This window comes from Octodon degus, unplaced genomic scaffold (assembly GCF_000260255.1).
Source record: "Octodon degus isolate 3935 unplaced genomic scaffold, OctDeg1.0 scaffold00001, whole genome shotgun sequence".
In the NCBI taxonomy this organism is placed as follows: Eukaryota; Metazoa; Chordata; class Mammalia; order Rodentia; family Octodontidae; genus Octodon; species Octodon degus.
Window position 1 is genome coordinate 32,676,107 of NW_004524577.1, and position 17,924 is coordinate 32,694,030.

Genomic DNA, 17,924 nt, shown 5'->3' on the forward strand with positions numbered 1-17,924 from the left:
TCTTTTTTCATACCTAATTAGACGAGATGATCAGAAGTTTTTAAAAATAATAAAATTATTTATATTTAGTTTAACAGATGTTTGCAAATCAGGCTTTATGCTAATTGCTAGGATTAAAAAATGAAAAACAAGGGGGCTGGGGAGATGGCTCAGTGGAATAAGCACTTCCCTGGCAAGTGCAAGAGCCTGAGTTCAATCCCTGATTCCGCCACAAAATTTTAAAAAACAAACAAAAAAATAAAGGAAAAAAATCGGTTCCCTAAGGAGTTACCTTTAAGTCACTAAATTTCCATACTTTTTCTTTAATTTTTCCAATTTGATGCAATAAAACAAGAAAATTATTTCCATCTGTAAAATTGTGATTTAAATTACATAGCCACTTGTATGGAAACACCTGCGACAAAAAGTTTTCATGTGAGGAAGAAACAATGTTTTCCTCTTCAGTGTCTGCTCCCTCAGATTGCATTGTTTCTGCTGCTGTCCGTCAATCTCTTCGCCCCTCAATGGCAGGCAGCTGCTTAAATGGCTGAGAATTAGTCACTAACATATCTTGGAGTTCCCTTCAGTCTGTGGTTAGTATTTTTGTGGGTTTATTACTGTGCTTAAAGCCAGAAGTGTACCATTAATGTGGAAAACTAAACTATTAAAATAAAATGATTTGATGTATTAAAATGGCTTAGAAGTATGAGACAGTTAATTTCCCATATAAATACCCTGGGTTTGGTGTTGTACTTAGTACCTGACACCTTAGTACCTATTGTACTTAGTTCATGACGGGAGCCCGGGCCCCTGTCCAGTGGCTTTGTAACTTCTTGCAAATCTCTAAGTAGTTTAAAATGAAAAATAATGTAGCAGTAGACTTCTCTTCCTCCTGAAGTACAGCTAGAACTGAGATAATTTTTCTAGTTATAAGCATTAAGAATTACTTTAAGTGTATTTTTGGCATATACTTTTGTATTTCTGAAAGCATAATGTGAAATGTTGTGATATCTAGATGATATGTTGTTTCCTTGGCTGATGATTTGCAGTAAAATTATATTAAACTTTTGTTTGTTTGTTTTTACAGTTGGTACTAGAGGACCCAAAGTACAGCTTTGTGATTTAAAGTCTGGATCCTGTTCTCATATTCTACAGGGTATCTTTTTTAATTTGAAACAACTACTGCTTTGATTTAACTATCCAATAGAAAGAGTCATTACTAACAATGTATTCTTTGTAAGTGACATGGCTGATGTATTTTATGCTAGTTGTTAAGAGTCAACAAGGAAAGAAAGATTCTTCTGAACATTATGCTTACAAAATTGGACCATTGAGGAGACATTGATGTAAACAACTGCTGTAGGGAAAGTTCAGAGAAAAATAAAAAATACAAGATCTAACTCAAAACTGCATTATCTCAACATTTATTTTTATTATTATTATTTTTTGTATTTTAGGGAAGGGTGTACAGGGTGTTCAGAGTCTTACTACTAGATCGGACTTGTAGTGATCAGCCCGTTTGTAGCCTCTCAAGAGCTGGGGTTACAGGGGGGCACCACCAAGACCAGTTTCAATTGCCATCTTAGCGCGCCCCAGGGGTGGGGCCGGCACGGCAGGCCCAGGATTGAATCCCTGGCCCTCAAGCAGGCCCTTTAATTTGCTGAGCTATTTGACTGGCCCTATCTCAACATTAAAAGGGATAAACTACTATGGAAACTTGATGTCAGTATATTTGTCCCCTGGACATTGTATAATAGTATTCTAATTTTTTAATATTCAACTGAATGTTTGGTATAAGTATTTTTATTTATTTTTTGGGTAGTAGGAATCAAACTCAGAACCTTGCATTTGCCAGCCTGGCACTTCTGTTGCTGAACTGTATATACCTGGCCAAATATTTTAGAAAAAATACGGAAATATTTTGGAAAAGGTATACTAATTTAGGGCCGGTGTGATAGCTCAGCAGACTAACCACTTGCTTAAGCAAGTGCAAGGGTAAGGGTTCGATCCCTGGCAAATATTCCATGCTGGCCCCACCCCCAGGCTCACTGAGCCAGTGATGGAGTCCAGCCGTGGTGGCAGATGCCTGTAATTCCAGCACTAGAGAGGCTAAAAATAGGAGGATCACTACAAGTCAGAGCTGCATAGTGAGACCCTGCACCAAGGAAAAAAAAAAGGTATACTAATGTAAATTATTTTTCATTGGATAAATTCAAGGATATGCATTATGATTCATATCTATGAAACACATTATCCAGAGAACTTGATGAGATCGGTACTAATTGTAATATTATGAATTTCTATTTGTATAACTGAGGCAGATGAAAATTCCAGAATTGAATAGTTCAGTTAGGTAAAACTGAATTAAAATGTTGAAATTATTTATCCTATGAACTTGCCTCCAGACTTTGTAGAAGACGAAATTATACAAATGCTACATCAATTCTTTTTGCCATCATTACCTTAAGAAAAACTAGAACATGTATATATTTCATTAATTTGTTTATTTTATGAATTATTCCAAAGGATCTGTTTATAGAAATAAATAAGCTTAGGTTATATATGGATGAACTGACATGGATTTAATTTCTAAATTTTTTCAGATAGCTCTCACTTGACCTTTCCAAGCCAAACCAGTCCTCTTACATTAAAATACAATGTGTTAAAAATATCCCCACAGACTTCACATTAGTATTTGAACAGAAATTATTATAAATATGAAAAAATGATGAACATATCTAATCACTGTCTAATACTTTATTGAGAATGAGGAAATGTTTTTGAAACTTTATCTTTTTTTTTTTTTTACAAGTGTTTTATTGAGACTTTTTACACAGTTGTTATTTGCAGGTCACAGACAGGAAATACTGGCAGTTTCCTGGTCGCCACGAAATGACTATATCTTGGCAACTGCCAGGTAAAATGTTGTTTATTTAGTTTTTAAATGAATATTACTAACTAATAATAAGCATGTTAAAGAGACTACATTTATAGAAATGTATATTTTAGCATATTTAATTATAAATTAGTTGCTGAAAAAAGACATTATTAGAGATTTTAATTCATACCACCCAAAGAACTCTTCCTTTATATTAAAATCGTAACTATCCATCTTAAAGGTTTTCACTTTGAGAGCAATGAGAAAATGTGAGATTCTGCAAATCAGCTAGGACTACTAATAGATCATTTTGTTGTTTCATTTTTTTGGACACAAAAGTATATCACAATGTTTTTAAAAAAGTTATCTTTCTATTCATTTTTTAACCCAGAATTATTTTGAATATAATAGAAAATACCCATCACATATCCATTATTGATATTTACTGGCTGCCTAGACTTTATCAACCTTTGCACTAGGGCCATTGAAGTAACTTAACTTTGGGAAGCTACCCATTTGTGGGGGCAAAAACAATGAAAAAAACAATGATGGAAGGCATCCTAAAACATATTTTTGGAAGTTGTAGGTAAAGAAAAGAAATACCAAAATTTGGGGGGATTGTTTGTTGGAGGGAAGTATATTCCGTATTTATTTGCAGAGAAGAAAGTCCCAGTAGACAAAAACAGGTGAAGATAAGCAGTAGAAGGAATGACTGATGCTGCGTCACACTGAACAGCCAGGAGGGGAGAAGTAGTTGGGTGTAGACACTGGAGATGACTCAGGGTGGGCAGGCACGTGAGACTAAATGGAAGTAAGGGTGGGACTGAATCCAGGTACGTTTGCTGCTTTGGCAGAGAAGGTGAAGGACTACAAATTTAAGGACCTCAATTTTGTTTTAATAGAGTAGGACTTGATATTGTCTGAAACTATGGAAATGAGGATGCAATTTTGAGGGATGCTAGTTAAGATCTGGATTAGCAGATTGAACGAGGGGCAGCTGATTAGGAACAACTGCGATTGCTGAGTAGTTCTGCATAATTGAATATGTAAACCAGAGTTCTACTAAGCTCCGGAAAGCACAACATCAGATTGCTGTGGCAAACAGAAACACCAAGGACACCCAGGATTTGGAGGCAGTTTTATTTCATGTTAACCTGCACTGACTGGGATCATTCCCAAAAGTATTGGGCCTGGATCTCTGATGATGTAGGACTTCTATATGATGCATAAGCTGGAGGTACAAAGATGAAACAGAACAGCTTTGGAATTCCTCTGACTAGCTAGCAGGGTGAGATCATCAGTTACAAGGCTAGGTTAATTGTCATGAAGCTTGGTACAGTCAGACAGCCTGCATGTTTGGTTATGTTCTCATGGTTACAAGGGTCAAAACAAGTAATGAAGCAGTTACAGAGCGAGGCAGTTTCAAAAGAAGAAATTTTTTTTAAAGGAACAGTTTTCTTGGTACAGTTTTTCCCTTTTAAGATTATGTAGATGTAATGATTTTCAATATATAAAAGAGAGTACATACCTATTCCTGAAGATTTTTGAAGAGCTGGTGAGATAGCTCTGCAGTTTAAAGCACCTGTTTAGGCAAGCACAGGGATCATGGTTTGATTCCCAGCACCACATGTTGCACCAGCCCTGTCCCCAGGGTGGGCTGAGCTGCCCCCCCAAAATTTTTTTTGAAGTCATGAGTATAAGGAAAGAAATAAATCACAAAAAAGCCTGTAGGAGGCATCAAGGACTTCATGAGGCAAGAGTATGCATGTCAAAGTAAGAAAATTCAAAAACAAAAAATAGAAAATATAGTGAAGACAATGGTATAATTTTGTGTGTGTGTTGAGAATTGAACCAAGTGTCTCATACATGTTTACTATGTATCTACTACTACACTGCATCATCAACCCCTATTTTGATATGAATGTTTTAATAAAGATCTGTATCTGGATTTTTGGAAGGTGCTAGCATTTCTCACAAGTTAGTTCCCCCAAAGCTTCTGTTAATAGTTTGTGGAATGTGATGTTCAAAGTTATGGTTTCTGAAGTGTAGCAAGTTGAGACTGTAGCAGTGGAAAGACTGGCCAGAGAGGTGTGAAGGTGAGAACTAGGTGCTCACTGGGTCCAGGCTCGGTGGGTTTATATTCTAGTTTGTGCTTGATCAGAGGAGCAGGGGGCCTTTCCATTCTTGGGGCTCCTACAGGCATTTGAATCAGGGCCAAGTTGGACCTAGTAACGAATATTAAGAGTTTGATATGTATAAATCTAAGGAGTTTCAGAAGAAACTTAAATTCTTACTTCTCCCACTGAAAACATTTTCCTCAGCTAAAAACAGAAAACCAGGCTGAGAATGGAATGTACCAGCTTTCTGCTGAGTGCTCCTGTTGTCTAGCTTTGGTGGTGAGCTGTAAAAAGAATCGCGATTATAGCACTGTGTAAACTCTGTGTGTAGTGAGAAAAGGCTTAAGGTATACTGTAATTCCCTGTCGCTGTGCTGGCGTGAACAGCCCGGTGACTTAGACTGCTGCACCACGGTCCCCCTGTACAAATGCACGGGCGCTAAGGTCGCGGGCCCTCTGTGAGCCACAACGCTAGAAGAGCGGTGAGGGCGCAGTTGCTACTCGAGCACTTGTCACTGTAACATGATTTCTTCACAGCGGTGACAGTAGAGTAAAATTATGGGATGTGAGGAGAGCGTCCGGATGTTTGATTACTCTTGATCAACATAATGGAGAAAAGTCACAAGCTGCTGAATCAGGTAATGAAGTTATATAAATACTAAAGTTGACAATGATAGTATTTCTATGTTGAGGTTTTTAGTTGAAACCATACAATACATATATGTTGATGAATTATAAACATTAGGAAACTTTTAAGACATGTTTGGGTCCCTAAGACAAAGTCCTTGACACCACTGAAAGGAAGGAGGAGAGGCTTACTTGGGCTGACAGGTTTAGTGCCTGCAGTCCATGGCTGGGTGGCTACAAGGCAGAAGTGGCACGACAGAAAGCTGTTCACCAAGTAGAAGCCAAGTAGCAGAGTGACAAGGGGAGAGTCCTAGGTGAGAATACACCCTCCCAAGTCACACGCCCAGTGACCTGCCCTTTCCAGCCAGGCTCCACCTCTGACAGTGAGTCTTATACAGGATATTTTAGATTTAACCTGTGACAAGCATATGCCATGAATCCCTTTCTAAAGCACTTAAATTCTGATGCATTTCCTTAAGATGTAAGTAACAGAAGACGGAGAAAGGGAGGGTGAAGAAGGGGATGTATAAAGTCTCAGATGTGTCATGTATGATGAATGTAATCAATATGTACTGAAAAATTATACTGTAAAAAGTAAAAATCAAGTATGTCAGTTTCTTAATCTTTTCTGGATTAACTTGGTTTACTGATATTCCCCCCAGTGAGGTCAACCTTACAAATTAAATGGCAGTTATGAAGCCCCAATAAATTGCAGAAATTGGGAATATTATTGCCACTGTGTCAGCGAAAAAATGGTAATTCATGTGGGAGCTGCAATCCCTGTAACAGTGTTCCTCCATTGCATTTTATAATAGAATTTAATTCTTGAATAGAAAATTTTACTTAGACTTAATTGTGCACTTGAAATATATTAGGATGAGCTACATAAAGCATGATCATTTCTGAAAGTCATTTTAAAATAATTAGGCTATTAGAAATTGTGCTTTCTCAAACTTTATGATTTAGAAAGGGATATAAATTTTGATGGAGGCTGAAACAGCCTTTTCTGCTAAACTCTTTAGCAATAGAAAACAATAATGTTGTTGTTTATATATTTGGTACAAGGTCTCACTATGCAATTTGTAGTAATCCTCCTGTCTCAGCCTCCCCAGCACTGGGATTACAGGCAGGTGCCACCACACCTGGACTTGGTGGCTGGCTCAGTGCGTCCAAGGGTGGGGCCAGCCTGGCTTGTGGTACCAGGGATTGAACCCTGGTCCCTGTGCCTGCCTGAGCAGGTGCTTAGTCAGCTGAACTATCTTGTATTATTGTTTTTAATAGTTTGTGTAGGAGTGGAAAAAATATATAAGGGATGAAAGGTGTTTATAGTTTTAATGTTGTTATGCATTTAATTAAATTTGATAGGATAGCTTATTTGCTGAAAAATAATTATTTGGTAAATTCTTTTTTTTTTTTTTTTTTTTTTTTTTCAGAAAATATACTTCTGAGTTTTCAGTACTGAGTGGCTGGAGGGTTTCTTTTTTTTTTTTTTTGTGGAACCGGGGATTGAATTCAGGCGCTTGCACTTGCCAGGCAAGTGGTTATTCTATTGCGCTATCTCCCCAGCCCCTATTTGGTAAATTCTTTTCCAATTGGTTTTCCTCTGTTTTTATAGTTCTTATTTTTATAGCTCCTCAAATTTAATCTAAAAGGTTGGTTAATTTTAAATATAACCAATTTATACTTTTAAATAACTTAGTAAGTTACCCCTTAATATATTTAAATTAATGTACCATTAAACAGTAAATTAATGTACCATTAAACAGTGAATATATGGAAAGATTAACTGTGTTTTTCTTGCAGCAAACACTGCTCATAATGGAAAAGTGAATGGCTTGCGTTTCACAGACGATGGCCTTCACCTCCTTACTGTTGGAACAGATAATCGAATGAGACTCTGGAATAGTTCCAGTGGAGAAAATACATTAGTAAGAGAGTTTTAAGTACTGTTTTTAGATATACAGTAAAAAATGGATGTGTAGTATGTTTCTCTATGTATTTAATTCCATTTTTGCCATTAAAGCATAGCTCTTTTATTTTGGGGAAGTGGTGAGAATCAAATTTAGAACCTCGTGCTTCCTATGAGATGCTCCGCTGCTGATCTATATCCCCAGCCCTTGTTTTCGTAAAAATGCTTTCTTTCTCACTATTTGCGAAAAACCCACTCCTGCCACATTCCTTTAACTTACTAGAGAGTCATCCTTTGCTGTGGTATTGATCCTCGTCCTAGCATCCCATATTGCTCAGGTATTTGGAGAGAGAATAAAAAGATTAAGAATTACTGATACAAATAAAAATTATACAGTTTGATTCTGTAGTATAAATGAGTCATAAAACCACACAAGATTATTATATTAGCAAAATGTACTGGAATAAGAGTGTTTTCAGAGTTTTAGCTTTTTGTGTTTATTTGTTTCCAGTGCTGGGGATTGAACCCAAGGCCTCAGGCATTCTGGGAAACTTGGTACTACTGAGTTACCACACAGTCTCAAAGTGCTGTATTCTCCCCGTGTCAGATAATTTCTTGTATACATTTATGTGTGCTGTGGTCCTTACCAGGTTTAGTAACTTTGTGAATAAACTAACAGAAGTTTATACTTTGATAGTAACAACAGCTACTATTCTTTAACAGCTCACATGCAGATACATTGCCAATAATAGTTAGCAAAGATGTGCTAGACCATATATTGTCTCGTGGACTCATCACCCCAGCACTGTGTTGGGAGTTTGTGTTATAACACTCATTTTACGCCAGAGGAAAACGAGACAAAAGCTTGCCTCCATTTACACAACTAAAAAGCCACAGAGTTTGACTTTAGACTCCATGCTTACCATAACATGAATTAAGCCCAGACACCCTTTGGGTGAGTATGTAGGCATTAATATTAATCATATTCCCTCATCTGTTCATCCTTTCTCACATAATGAGAATGCTTTAAAATATTAAATGCTTTAAAATGCCTTAGGTCTCACCTTGATTCTCAGCACTAACAGAAAATTGGTTCTGTCTGCATTATTTCATTTTACACTCCTCCATTCTTCCCCCTGTATTAGGGTGGAATCCGTGGACTCGCACCTGTTAGGCAAGTGCTCCACCACGAGCTCTGCGCTCAGCCCCACCCACCCTGATCTATCTGAGACCGCTCTCTGTCACGTCTCAGGCTGCACACTCAGCGTGGTGCCTTACAATTTAGAATGCTCCATTCATTAGATGGTGCCATATATCTGAGGAGTCGTATGGTCCACACCCTCCTCTCATTTTTTAAAGTAAACATTTATTGAGCACTTATTGAGCACTTATTTGCCAGGCAGCTTTATATAACAATGGACAAAACACAAAATAGGCTTATCCTCAGGAATCTTCTCACCCAAGGAGAGGACGAAAGGCATCAGTTAGTCAGTAGATGGATAGATGGGTGAATTGTGTCAGATAGGATGAGCACTGTGAAGAGAAGCAGAGCAAAAAAAGCCTGCGAAGTATTGGGACGTTAGAGCTGCCGTATTTCATGGTGTAGTGAGGGTAGGCCTCCCTGAGAAAGTGACATTTGTCTTTAAAAATCCTGAGGAATGGAGGGAGCATTCTAGGTGGAAGAAAAGGGAAAGTACAGGCTGAAGTGGTACCATGGCACAGCGCAGGACCAGTGGGAGGCTCTGGCACTGGAATGTAGAGAGAACAGCAGGGGGCTGTAAGGCCTGGAAAGAGCAGCTAGCAGAGCACGCGGGCCTGCAGCACTGTGGAAGGGCTGAAGCTTTGCTCTGGGTAGCGTGGGAAACCTCTACGGCCTTTGAGTAGAAAATAGTCTGACGTGTGTCAAGGCTTAATATGATAAATATGAATTCCTAGTATTTTGGCTGTCATAAATTGTATTCCATTGCTTTATGTGTCTGCTTTATGGCAGTGCCAGCAAGGCTGCTGTTTATGATATTTATATTTGTAAAGTGCAAATACAGTGAGCACTTAGTACCTGGTAGAGCCCTTCCTGCCTTAGTCTTTTTCTGAACTTCATTTCAATCCACAGGTGATTTGATTATTGTAATGATTTAGACAGATTAATATGACATAAATAATAAGATGAAGTGGAAGAGGAAAACTTTAGGATAAAAGTTAATGTAGAAAGCTAGCTCTGTTCTTAAATCTGTTCAACACATTGCAGTTAGCATTTGGGAAGGAATAGTATAATGGATGGGGGTAGGTTTTGCAGCTATGTTCTAAACAAATGTGAACAAGGCCGTAACAGTCTAGCCATGTGTACTTCTTTCCAGGGATCACAGAGAATGACTAGTTGAGAGGCATTATGTGTTTTGTCCCCACCCCCTCCATATCATTCTAGAAAGTCCTGTACATGCTGAATCAATCGATACCAGTGAGGGAATGTTAAACTTTTAAACATGCAAAGAAAATTAATTTTGAGACTTACTATGTCCCAGGTGCTCTCAGATGTATTATTTCACTTGCTTTTTCACAATACCTGTAAGTAATGTTATTTCCATTTAACATCTTAGCAGAGTGAAACTCAAAGGTGAAATCATATGGAACCAAAAAAATAGATTTTTAAAACCCAAGTCTGTTGAATGTGTAAGTGTAATGTTTAACCCACTTGTGTCACCGTGATTGTGGTGTCCCTAAATGTTTGCACTCCTGTCTGTTAAATGTTAATGGTAGGTAAGTCAAGTCCGATAGTGTGTTAGTTACTCTTTTCTCTTTGCTGGGACAAATACCCAACACTCAGAATGAGGGAAAGAAAGGTTTATTTAGCTCACAGTTACTGGAGAAGAGGCTGGGGTGCTGCCGTGTTCAGGATGACCCTCTCCACATGTCTCAGCACAGGCTAGCCAGTTTAAGGGTTCCTGCCTCTGGCCCCGCCCCCTCTGGCCCCGCCCTGGCTGGTCCTCTGGCCCCATCCCCAAGCCACTCCTTGCTCCTCCAGTCTGGTCTGCCCATAACTTACATGAGGCTTTGGGGGGACAACTAGACACAAACCATAACAGGTACCTGTTGTAATCCAAAAATCAAAAACTGGACTCAATTTAGAAGTGCTTTATTTAGCTGAGCTCAGCGGCGGCATGTACTCTCGTCTCCAAGTATGTGCGTGCCGAGGTGGGGAGAGACAAGGGTTTTTAAAGCTGAAAACCACAAAGAGGAGGTGACTTGAGCACGAGGGAATGCAGTACTGGGGTCAGCGTCCACTTACGGGAAACAGGTTACATTCTTTTAACATGCGGTTACAATTTTAGGAACAAATAATTAATCCTTATGGCATGGTGTTGATCACAGGATGTCACAAAAAGGTATCGAGATAATTTGGGGAACGGGGAGTTATCCTTAGAACAGAGAGTTATTGCCTTAAGATATGGGGCTGATCACAAGAAACATTGTGAACAGGGACTTGTCCTTGAAACAGAAAGTTATCTTAGGATATGAGGCTGATCACAGGAAACTTTGTGTAGACTGCTTTTAACAATCTGTGGCTCAGAACAAAGGAATATTTTGAACATTAACAAAACTGTGTTCAGAGGCCAGATGGAGGGCTTGAGCCACAAAGATGAAGTCTAAGTTGTCAGCTTATGCCAAATAGTCCTCGTTAATAAAGCTACAGTGGAAACATACAGAGGTGTATAATAGAATGGCTATTCTGGTTAGAAAATGGAGTCAGTCACATAGGTTATAACAAATGTACAGAGTTGTATAACAAAATAGCTGTTTTGGTTACAAAAATGGAGACAGTTACATAGATTATAACAATACCCACCATATCACACATACCTGCTTGGGGCTCAGGGTTTCTATTTGTATATATATATATATATATATGCACACGTACTTCTACCCAACCTCTAAAAAAAAGAGAAAAATGAAAACAACTATGTAAAGTCTAACATTAGCCATGGAAGATTTTGGCTATCTCCATAGTCATAATTCCCAAATAATTAATTATGAGTTTAATTATCATCAAGAAGTAAACCTGTCCCAAACTGGCCCACATGCAGATTGCTTGATGATTTTGTAGAAATAAAGCTTGTTCTCAGTAATTTTGTGATGAGATCTGAAGTCTACATACGTCAAGCCTCCAGCAACACTCATTGTCCGAGTTGGCCGAGTATACAAGGGCAGAATTTTCCTGTTTGTCCCATTTACAGAATTATTTACATAAATTTGAAATTACAGCATACACAGTTACTATGTTTTATGCTTTTTTAAAAAAATACTTAGCCTCTATTTTTATTTCTTGCACAGTTTGCATTGCATGATTTCTAGAAAACATAAGGTTAACATTAGAAGTACATGTCCATTCTCAGTTGTTTGCCTTTTTGTGTAACACTGCCCTTTTAAATCAGTCCTCGTGGCTATTTATGCTGTTTAGTATTTCCTGAAGATTAGCTCTCAGGAACAATTACTTTATTGAGGGATAACAATACCTGTCTTGTTCAATGTGTGCAATTTTGCAAGATAAAAAGTGTTCTAGAAATGGATGTTGGTATTGATTGCACAATGGTGTGAGTGAACCTAATGCCATAGAACTGTGGTCCTAAAAATGGTTATGATGGAAATGTTTTTTTATTATTATTATTATTATTATTATTATTTTTTTTTTTTTTTTTTTTGGCGGAACCAGGGGTTGAACTCAGGTCCTTGTGCTTGCCAGGGAAGCACTTAGTCCACTGAGCCATCTCCCCCCACCCCCCCCCCCCCTGCTTTTTTTAATCACAGTTAAATTTTTAAGAAAAAGACTAGGAGGCTATTCATAATGCACTTGCTCTTCCAAGAGAATGTTGCATTTTTGTTACATAGCAAACTGTTGGCCCTTTTAGGAAAAATAATTAAAATGTAATGTTGCAAACATGTTTGCCCCACTTGTAACAGCGGTAAATGTCTTATGTTTCTTAAATCTTTGTCGAACAAGGGACTGTGGATGTAGTTCAATGATAGAACACTTGTTTAGCTTTACTTCCTAGCACCTCTTAACATTTTTTTGTCAGTGTAAAATTATTGTTTGAGAGTGCTTTAATTTGCATTATTATTTCCGTTAAGATTAACAAGAACATTTGCCCTTGTGTTTTGTCCACTGTTTTGTGTTTTCTCTTATATGAAATGTACAGTTATGACCTTGGACCTGTTTCTGTTAAAATTGGAACATTTCATTTAAATTTAATGACCTTTCTTTCAATTTCTCTTACACCAGGGAGACAATAGGATGTTTACACATGAGCGTCTGATTTATTTCACTTATCAGTATGGTCTCTACTTGATCCATTTACCTATAAAAGCCTCGAGTTTATCTTTCTTTATAGCTCTATTGTATAAAAATACCAGAATCTACTAAAGAGAAAGAAACTGCTGAAAATGAAAGAATAGAATAACTATGGTGGGAGAGATAACAAAGAAAGAAGGAAGGGGAGGAAATATATGTATCTGTATTTTATATATATATATAAAATACACACACACACACATATATATACACATATGTTAGCTAAAATAATTGTATTATTAATTTATATTGGTACATTGAAAGGAACAGCTAATTCTTATTGCTTGAGCAATTTGGCACGCCTGTATCTGATACTCTGAACAACTACTTAGACAACAGTGTGCAATACAACAATCATTTTTAATTTCCCACCCTCTTGTTTGGAAGTTCTCTATCATTTTTAACTGTTTTTTGATATTTTCTTTAAGATAGATTTAATGGCCTTTCTATAGAAGCTTCTGTCTTTGAAGGAAAGTATTTGTTTGCCTTCGCCTTTTTAATTTAGATTTAATAAATGAGTAACTTTATGATTTTTATCCCATAGGTAAACTATGGAAAAGTTTGTAACAACAGTAAGAAGGGATTGAAATTCACTGTTTCCTGTGGCTGCAGTTCAGAATTCGTGTTTGTACCATATGGTAGCACCATCGCTGTTTATACAATTTTCTCAGGAGAACAGATAACTCTGCTTAAGGGACATTATAAAAGTGTTGACTGCTGTGTGTTTCAGTCTGATTTCCAGGTAAGAATGACATGAAAGGAATTTAAACTGTTTAGGTGGCTGGCTTGCCAGATTGGCGGTGAGCAGAGGCGTAAACTGTGATTTCCTTCTGCGGGGTTATATTTGTAACGCACGTTTTACTGAAATTTATTTCATAGAGAATGCTGTAGTCTTGATTTGGGATAGCATATTAGCCATGGAAATTCTCACATGAAATAAAATATTTTCTTGCAGCCTTTTTTTTTTTTTTTTTAATTTTTTTTATTTGTGTGTGTGTGTGTGTGTGTGTGTGTGTGTGTGTGTGGCCAGCTCAGCCCACCAGGGGGCGGGGCTGGCTGGCATGTGGTGCTGGGGGATTGAACTGCGGTCCCTGTGCTTTGCTAAGGTTGTTCTGAGTAGGTGCTTCAGACCACTGAGCCATCTCACCAGCCCTTGCAGCCTTTTGAGTAAGAAATGAAATATGTTTTTAATTTCAGTGTATATTTTGCTTTATGTATATGCATGTCTGAAATTTTATTTTTCCCTTTTCCTGCCCCTGGCTGACAAAAATGTGACAGTGAGCTAATGCAGTGTCAATTACTGAGGCTTTTTGCTTGTTTAACATTCTGAATTGTCATGTCATCAGTGGAACAGGTATTTTATGTGATAATTTCTTATTTATATTAGTATATGTATGATGGTTATATTCATCTTAATTCCATTTTTAAAACCCCTCCCACCCCCTTTTCCCCCTCCCTGCATCTCTTGAACCCCTTCTGCTGTGTGTGTTTGTGCCCTGCATGTGTATGGATGTATGTGTAAGTGTATATTATTCTCTTACGTGTTTGAGTACATGATAACCACATTCCTCATAGGTGCTGGGCACATGCACGCAAGACTTTGTGACCTTCTCCTTCCAATCTTATTTCCCTCCCCTCTCTTTCTTTCTTGGTTTTGGAGCAGGTTTTATTGAAAGAACACTTACACGTATTGCCTGATATACTCTCTTAAGCTAGTAGTAGCAAGTTGTTATTTCCTGTTTTGTAGTTGAGGGAAAGAATATTCATGAATGTTAAATACTGATAGAATGAAAACTGTGGACTGTTAGAACTTTTCTAGGGAATTTATCCCTTGGGGAAAGGCCTGTCCCTTCCTTCATTCATATCAGTTACCTCACTTGTTCCAGACCCTGTGCCATAAGATATATAGGCCTGATTCTGTAGCCAGTGGACACTAGCATGACAATGTTATCAGTGTGTCCTACTGACTGCTAAGTAACTGTTGCACCAGTCTCCCCCAAGCGACCTCCAGCCCCAGCCCCCACCCTGAAATTCCTAGATACCACCTAAAAGGGAGCCTCCAGGACCCTGTTTCCACACAGTAGAGAGTGTCTTCTCTGCCTAGTCAGTGTCCTCATGTCCTAATTGTTAAATATTCTTAGAGTCATTTCTGGGGACAAAACATGAAAGCATGGGAGCGGATACATGATTTGCCCCAAACGTACAAGTAATTATTGATAAAACACAACTCTATAGTCAGACATTCTTATGATACTAACCCTCACTTAAAGATACAGACAAAATTTTAACCAAATATTCTGACTAAAATTATTGCTGTGTGCGTCACAGCTCTTACTGAGTCAGAGCGTCCTCATCTGTGCATAGGGGTTGGAAATGTGCTAAGACACTGATTGCTCTCTGTCTTTGCACCAGCTGGGACCGCCAGAGGCCTGGGGCCGCTTGCGTCCTGTGAAGCGCCATTTCTGTGTGCTATGAGCTCCGAGTAATCACTGCACTGCTTCAGAAAGTTCCTGATTCTTATCCCATTTCACATCTTGTGATTCTACAACTAATTCCACATCTCCAAAGGAAGAGTATAGTACTTTTTTATCCGTTTAGTAACAGTATTTTTGCAAATTATGTATTACATAAAATTCGCTGTCTAAAAATAGAATTATAATAATTCCATCCCAAATATAAAAATCTGATGTGAAAATGAAGGTAATAGATTATAACCTATTGACTAAAATAGACGTCTATAAAACTATACTCATATGAATAATAAAATATGTTGAGGAAAGGGGTACTGTATTTCCATAGCCTCAGACCACTGCACTACAAAATAAGTAAAAAGATTAAATTTTCCTTGAAAAGCCTGGCATATTATTGTCACCAAATTATTAATGTGAACATCCCTGTTCTGAGACCCCACTTCTACTATAGTACTTGCAAACTTACATCATCTGGTTTTAATCACGAAGAGATATGAGATGAGCTACATTTGAAGGACTTTCTACTAAATAATGAGTGCATTTTTGAAATAGTCAAGAATAAGAAAGCCCCAAAGAGATCAAAGAACTGTTTCCAAATGAAAACATGAATCATGCCACCTGTGTATCATGTTAGCAGGACCCATTTGCTACTGAGAACATGACTGAACAATTGGATAAATTTTGAATGGGTTTTAAGAATTAGGAAGTTCCTGATTCTTATCCCATTTCACATCTTGTGATTCTACAACTAATTCCTCATCTCCAGAGGAAAAGTATAGTACTTTTTTATCCACTGAGTAACAATATTTTTGCAAATTATGTATTACATAAAATTCGCTGTCTGAAAATAGAATTATAGTAATTCTATAAGGAAACGATACAATATTTACATATGTGTGTCTGGATTATTTCGCTTATGTGTATGGCCTTTAATTGCATTCATTTACCTATAAAGGCCTCAAGTTTGTCTTTCTTTATAGCTGAGTAATATTCCATTGTATAAAAATACCACATCTTTTTTATCCATTCTTCACATAATGGTCATTTTGGTTGTTTCCAAGATTTGGCTATGAAAAATTGTGCTGCTATAAAGATGGGTGCGCATATATTACTGTAGTATGATGTTTTCATTTCTTTTGGAAATTGGGTTGAGTGGGACCTCCAATCTTAGTTTTTTGGAGGAGTGTCCACACTGATTTCCATAGTGGTTGTACCAGTCCACATTCCCACCAGCAATGGAAAGGGTTCCTTTTCCCCCACAGCCTTTCCAGCATTTGTCATTAGTTGATTTCTTTATGACAGCCATTCTTTCTGGGGTGAGATGGTATCTTAGTATTGTTTGAATGTGCATTTCTCGAATTACCAGTGCTGTGAAACATTTTTCATGGATTTATTTGCCATTTCTATTCCTTCCTTTGAGAAATGTGTGTTCATTTCAAATATCCATTTTTGGATTGGGTCTTTGAATTTAGGTGGCATGATCTTTTTTACTTCTTCATATATTCTAGATAGAGGCATTTCGAGCTTCCAAAAAAAAAAAAAAAAAAAAACCTTCTAGATAGAAGTCCTTTGAGTGATTGTTGTTTAAGATTCTTTCCCAATTCACGTCTTTTCACTCTGTTGCTGATTTCTTTTGATGTACAGAACTTTTATCAATGAGATCCCAGTTCCTGATTCTTGTGCATTAAAATGTTTGTTCGTGAATTCTCTACCTACTCCTGTGTCTTCAAGATTTCTACCTACTTTCTCTTCCAGTAGATTTAGTGTTTCTGTTTTAATGTTTAGATCTTTAATCCATTTTGACTTTAGTGCATGGTGATAGACCAGGTTCTAGTTTTAGTTCTCGGCATGTGGAGAGCCTGTTTTTCCAGCACCATTTGATAAAGAGGCCATCTTTCTTCCAGTGTACATGTTTGTCCCCTTTGCCAAAGATAAGGTGACTTAGTGTGTTTGTAGTATTTTGTATCTTTAATCTGTTCCACTGATTCTCAGGTCTGTCGTGAAAAACAATTTTTATGGCTACATAGTACTCCATGATGTGAATACAATGGTAATTTATTAATAACTACTGCTTTATTTTGACAATTACTCTCTTTTTTCCTATGAAAAAGTTTATATGAAGAATATAATGTTTGAATTTTGTGTGTGATTTTGGCATAACTTTTCAGGGTTACATACAAAAGTTTGAGAGTCTACTGTAGCAAATGTTATATCAATTTATATCCTCTATATGCAGAAGCATCTATTTTACCACCCCCTGAGAATGTTTTCAGTAATAGTCCTTCTAACATGCCTTCAGTTTTGTTGGGAAGGAGAATGAGTATTATTCAGCCAAGAGCAAACAGTATTTCCATGAAAGACATAGGCAGACTGTGCCTGAGCCCACACTTCCATTTTCAAGGGAAGCTCAACTGACACGGTCCCGGTCTTTATGCACTTGTGTTGAATAGCAGCAAATTAGGCAGCAGCAAGCTAAAGAAAACTTTTTGTCAGGGCTTAGCTGTTTTATAAGGAACATCCGGCTTCTTTGTTTTTTTCTCTAAAGCTGTGTTGCTTTAGAGAAATGTAAACTTTTCATTCTATGCTCCCACCCCCAAATCTGG

General features: G+C 37.5%; 1 protein-coding gene across 3 annotated transcripts in view; it reads left to right on the top strand.

Annotated features, from left to right (window-relative positions):
- Ercc8 (ERCC excision repair 8, CSA ubiquitin ligase complex subunit) overlaps positions 1 to 17,924 on the top strand; it is a 54,436-nt gene that overhangs the window by 30,854 nt on the left and 5,658 nt on the right. For all 3 annotated transcript variants that reach the window (XM_012512640.2, XM_023707629.1, XM_023707659.1), the window contains 5 exons: positions 1,067 to 1,135; positions 2,830 to 2,896; positions 5,511 to 5,611; positions 7,404 to 7,528; positions 13,395 to 13,592. In XM_012512640.2, the coding sequence (XP_012368094.2) occupies positions 1,067 to 1,135; positions 2,830 to 2,896; positions 5,511 to 5,611; positions 7,404 to 7,528; positions 13,395 to 13,592 (560 nt within the window). The remainder of the gene's footprint in view (positions 1 to 1,066; positions 1,136 to 2,829; positions 2,897 to 5,510; positions 5,612 to 7,403; positions 7,529 to 13,394; positions 13,593 to 17,924) is intronic.